Source organism: Eulemur rufifrons, chromosome 28 (assembly GCF_041146395.1).
Source record: "Eulemur rufifrons isolate Redbay chromosome 28, OSU_ERuf_1, whole genome shotgun sequence".
Lineage (NCBI taxonomy): Eukaryota > Metazoa > Chordata > Mammalia > Primates > Lemuridae > Eulemur > Eulemur rufifrons.
Window position 1 is genome coordinate 31,416,199 of NC_091010.1, and position 6,000 is coordinate 31,422,198.

Sequence of the window (6,000 nt, forward strand, 5' to 3'; positions counted from 1 at the left end):
GGAGTCCGAGAACGCGAGGGGATGCCTACCTTGTAACATGGCCTCAAGTTTCTTCCTGTCCACGCGGAAGCGCTCCTCACTCCACTCGGGGCTGTGCAGGGACGCCCCGGCGACCAGATCGTCCTCGGAGCCAGGCATGGGCGAGTCGGTGCTGCGCTCGCTGTTGGAGCCGGGGTCCGACTGCGCCGCCAGGTAGCCGGGCTCGCCCTGGGCGGCCATGGTGGGCGCGCAGCGCCTGGGCTCCGGCTGCCGCTGCCGCTCTGCCTGCGCCGCCGACTCCGCTCGCCGGCCGGGCTCGACTGGCTCCCCGCGCCGCGGCGCTAGCTCGTCCCCCCGCAGCCGCCGACGCCACCGCCAACGCCGCCGCCACGGAGCCCCGGGCGCATCCCAGCCCCGGGCGCCGCCCACGCCGCCCGCCGCCCCGGGTCGCGGCCCGGGTCCTGGGCCAGTGGCTGCGCCGGCCCCCGCCAGCAACGCCCGCGCGGAATGAGCGCGCCGCGCCGCCCGCGCCTCCATCCGCAGGGCCCGGCGCCCCCTCCCCGCCCGCCGCCCCTGCAGCAGCGCGCTCATTGGCCCGGCCGGTCCACGGGGAGCCGCGGCGGGCGGGCGGCCCCTGGCGCTCACACACACTCGCGCGCGCACACACACTCCCACTTTCTGCACTTACACGTATAAATCCTGTCCGCACATGTACTTCCCTAGCTCTCCAAACACAGACCCTCCTGCACGCACACGAAGTGCACACATAATTCCTCATACACACACATACGTACATACTCCACTTTCCCGCACTTAGAAATCCCGTCCCCCTACATACGCTCATAATCCTCCTCCAAACACAGCCACATGCCAAGTTCAAGCGCAGCATGCTCCCGAACGCACACAAAGTGCATACACAATTCTGCTTCTATTGACGTACACGCTACATCCTAAAACTCACAGCCCCGGTCACTCCTACAAGTTTGAAGGTGAAACGAGAGAAAAAGGAAGGCTTGGGGAAGAAATAATGTGCGTCGCAGACATCACCGTGGACTTGGCCTGCATGTAGTTTATCCTCCACTAACGGTTCAAACCCAGACCCCTCCTCTCGTCCCAGCAAAGTGGCCAGCTGCACAGGAGGTGGACAAGAGGCTTACTCTTTTTATTCTGAGAGGAGGAGATGTTTTTCTTGAATGGAGTGAAGAAGGAATCATTTTCTCTGGGATTCTCAAGGCATGGACTCAACGGGTTTTTAAAAAGAAGCTGGAAGATTGCAGTGGTGGTTAGCCGGATCCAGCTGGCATGTGGGCAGGGCTCTCTTGTCAGGGACTGAGAGCTCTTCTGTGTTGTCAAGGTCAGTCTGTCACAGATGACGGCCAGTAACCTTTGAGCCTAACCGCCCACGGCCAGCCCACCCATTGCCTCAGTCAACTTGGATATGAAGCACCAGGGAAAAGGAGACTCTCTTGTACCCGGTGTGCCATGGGAACACGATTTTCCCAGTTCACACGGATTCATACCCTCTTTTGTTTTATGACCAAAAGCACAAAGATTTTTTTTTTTTTTTTTTCTCAGAGGGAAGGACAATGGAGATAGCAGTTTGTCACTGCTCCACAGAGGGAGGCTTCCTGGCTTACATGTGGAACAAACCATATCATTGGCACTGGCCTGTGGATAATGATGGAATGTGTTTAAGGTAAACTGAAATTCGTATAGGTAGACCTGCCTATACGAAACAGGAACTGCCTCTGTGCTGGGTACTGTGGTGCCATTTACAGAGGAGGAAACTGAGACTGTGGGAAGTCAAGTGACGTGGCTAAGGTCACACAGCAGCAGATAATAGAGCCAGGAATCAGACTCCAGGTCAGTTTATCTGATACAGAATCTCCACAAAATCCTGCCTTGTTGAGCAGAGAATCCTCCTGCTCAGAGTCGCCTCCTGAAGACCTGCGAGCATCTGCACAGCTTAACTTCTCGGAGCACCGCCAAGTGTTCCTTCTCTGAACTTGTTGATTACTGTTTTAATTACTGGGCAAGGCACTAGTTTCAGGGATGTTTACGTTTTCTGTCAACAGATATTTATCGGGACCCTACTAATGTGCTGGGCACTGTGTTAGGCCCAAGGAATAGTGAACAGAGACAGACAATCCCTGTGCTCCTGGAGCTGACATTCTAGTGAGAAAGACAGAATACTGACCAAAAATTAAATGTCGCTCAGATAAATATAAAATTGTGCCTTCAGTAAGCATTACAAATAAGAGGCTCAAGAGATGAGAAAACCTGTGACAGAGTAATTGGATTCAGTCAGGGAAGTCAGTGGAGGCTTCTCAAAAAAAGTAACTCTGTAGCTCGGACCAGAAGTTTGAGAAGAAATCAACAAGGCAAGAAAACGGAGGGAAGGACCATCCCTACAAATGATCACTTGATCATAACATCCCTAAAGGTATTAATAGATATTGTAACTATCCTCCTTTTATGTTGAGGAAACTGAGGTACAGGAGGTAAAATGACTTTGCACAATGTTGCATAACTAAGCAAGTTGTGGAATCAGAATTTGAACACAGGCAGTCTCTTCTTGAAAATTAGACTTCAGGTGCTTTATCTTTAGCCAGTAAACTATATTGACTCTCTGCAAGATTAGCACAAGCAAAGACCCTGTGGCAGGAGGAGGCAACATTCATTCCTCCATTGGAGGAACTAAAATGTCAGCATAGCTGGTACTAAAAAAATAAAATAAAAACCAAGGAATTAGACAATGCTAACTGAGACAGGAGTTGTAAGTAAGAGGCGTGTGTAAGCACTTACAGCCAAATTAAGGAGTATTTATCTTTAGAACTCAAGGAAGTCATTAAGTTCATTAAGTAAAGGATGATGTACTTAGACTTGTATTTTTAAAAGATGGCTGTGGCTATAGTGAAGAGAACAAATTGAGGGACAAGATTGGAAATAGTTGGACCAATTAAGAGACTATGGAGGAAGTTTAGATAATAGATGCTGGTAGCTTACCTATGAGGTGAAGATGGAGAGACATGAGAGGATTTGAGAAATATTTCAATGATAAGTGTCACTAGATCAGTGATGGATTGGATATGGGGTGACAGGAAGGGAAATGTCAAGAATTTCTCTAGGATTATGGCTAACATAATTGAAGAGAGATAGATGCCATAAACTGAAATAGGGAGCACTAGAAGAGAATTACATTGGGGGAAAGAGTGTGAAGTTGAATTGGGTATGTTGAGTATGAGGTGTGATTGAGACCTCCACGAAGAGATGTCACGTAAGTAATTGGACATATGGGTATGGAGTTCAGTAAAGAAATCCTGGCTAGTGGTTCTTAAAACAGCCTGGTATTGGCACAAGTTCAGGGACACAGACCAGTGGAACACAACAGAAAATCCAAATATAGAACCATCCTCATATAGTCACCTAATTTTTGACAAAGCGGGAAGAATATACTCTGGGGACAAGAATCCCTATTCAATAAATGGTGCTGGGAGAATTGGTTAGCCACTTGTAGAAGACTGAAACAGGACCCACAGCTTTCACCTCTCACAAAAATCAAATCACGGTGGATAACGGACTTAAACCTTAGGCGTGATACAATCAGAATTCTAGAAGAAAATGTAGGAAAGACTCTTACAGACATTGGCCTAGGCAAAGAATTTATGAAGAAGACCCCTAAGGCCGTCACAGCAGCAACAAAAATAAATGAATGGGACATGATTAAATTAAAAAGCTTCTGCACAGCCAAAGAAACAGTCATGAGAATAAACAGACCACCTACAGAATGGGAAAAAATTTTTGCATATTACACATCAGATAAAGGACTGATAACAAGAATCTATTTAGAACTCAGGAAAATCAGCAAGAAAAAATCAAGCAACCCTATCAAAAAGTGGGCAAATGACATGAATAGAAACTTCTCGAAAGAAGATATAAGAATGGCTAACAAACATATGAAAAAATGCTCAACATCCCTAATCATCAGAGAAATGCAAATCAAAACCACAATGAGATATCACTTAACCCCAGTGAGAATGGCCTTTATCAAAAAAACCCAAAACAACACATGTTGGCGTGGGTGTGGAGAGACAGGAACACTAATACACTGCTGGTGGGACTGCAAACTAGTGCAACCCCTGTGGAAAGCATTACGGAGGTATCTTAAACAGATTCAAGTAGACCTGCCATTGGACCCAGCAATCCCATTACTGGGCATATACCCAAAGGAAAAAAGGTCATTCTGTAACAAAGACACATGTACCCGAATGTTTACAGCAGCACAATTCACAATCGCAAAGATGTGGAAACAACCCAAATGCCCATCAATACATGATTGGATTAGTAAGCTGTGGTATATGTATACCATGGAATATTACTTAGCTATAAGGAATAATGAAGATACGACATCTCTATGGTTCTCCTGGAGAGAGTTGGAACCCATTATATTAAGTGAAGTATCCCAAGAATGGAAAAACAAGCATCACATGTACTCACCAGAAAATTGGTTTCCCTGAACATCACCTAAATACACATCTAGGAACGACACCAATCGGATATCAGACTGAGGTGGGGGGTGGGGGAGGGGATGGGGGTATGCCTACACAATGAGTGCATTGCACACCATTTGGGGAATGGTAACACTTGAAGGTGCTGACTCGGGAAGGGGGAGTGGGGGGGGAGGGACATATACCTACCTGATGGGTGCAATGCGCACTACCTGGGGAACAGACACGCCTGGAGCTCTGACTTGGGGGGAAAGGCGGTACATGGGCAACGTATGTAACCTGCAATTCTGTATCCCCCATAACAATAAGATGAAATAAAAAAAAAAAAGAAAAGAAATCCTGGCTAGAGATAAAGATGTGTTATTTGTTTATAGGTGATAATTCTTGCAATAGATATGGCTAGGATTGTCTAGGGAAAAAGAAGAGAATTAGAAGAAGAAAGAACCAAGGAAAGGGCCTGTTAAAAATTCTGACATGTAGTAGTCAAGTAGAGGACAGCATAATGTAAATGGAGATAGAAGCAGCAGTGAGAGAAGAATGAAAAAAAGAGTGGTGTCTTGTAAGCCTAGGAAAAATGGGGTTTTGAAAAATTTTACCAAAAAAAGTGATCATATATGTACAATAAGGGAAGTCAGCATTGTTTTTTGTGAAGGTCACTGGGACCTTAGCAAGAAACCCATAATGGAGTGGTTGAGGAGTAAACATAGCTGATGAAATGAGGAGTGGAAACAACTCTTTGGAAAAGGGTAGGAAGAAGCAATAATTAAGGATAATGTTGGTAGAGGGAGGGCTGTTTGTTGCTTATTGGTGATTTTGGTTAATTGGTAGGTTGGATGACAGATTTAACGGTTTTTGAGGTTTGAGCATGTTTTGAAATGACTGGAAACGATCCAGTTGACAGAAATTTAGTATTCAAAAAAAGAGGAATTGATATTATACAGCTTTCAGAATATGAACAGAATAGATTTCAAGATACAAGTAGAGGAGGAACAGCTTATCAGAAGGTAAAAAAGATGTGTACAAATGTAGATCAGTTTGTAGGTTTCATTTCTAGAACACAAGGGAATTCCCATCAGATGGCTTTTATTTTCCCAAAAGAGTAAAAATCAAGGCTATCTGCTAAGAGTATGGGGGAAGAAGAGCTGTCAGAGGCTTCAGGGAAGTCAAGAGGGGTGTTTTTGTTGGGTAGTTTGGTTTTGGGGAGGTTTTAAAATATCCTTTTCCATCTATAAAAGGGTGAATTGGCACAGTTGAGAGTCTAGTTGATGTTGATAATCATAAGTTTATAAAGGGATCAGCCTGCTTGTCCTGTGACTTTCTCCAACAGTACTCAGCTTCTTGGGTCCAGGCACCAAGAAAACATAGGAATCCCACCAAATGGGTACAGCACCAGGAGCCAGAAGGCAATGGAGCAATGCCTGATGAGAAATAATTTTTAATGCAGAATTTTATACCTAGTGAAACTATCAACCAAATGCAGTGCTAAAATTCCTTCTTAGGTATGAGAGATCTC

General features: G+C 45.7%; 1 protein-coding gene across 1 annotated transcript in view; it reads right to left on the minus strand.

The window, feature by feature from the left end:
• BICC1 (BicC family RNA binding protein 1) overlaps window positions 1–488 on the minus strand; it is a 270,781-nt gene extending 270,293 nt beyond the window's left edge. The window contains exon 1 of the mRNA XM_069460653.1: window positions 30–488. Within this exon, the coding sequence (XP_069316754.1) occupies window positions 30–219 (190 nt within the window). The 5' untranslated portion in view covers window positions 220–488. The remainder of the gene's footprint in view (window positions 1–29) is intronic.
• Window positions 489–6,000: the final 5,512 nt, after the last annotated feature.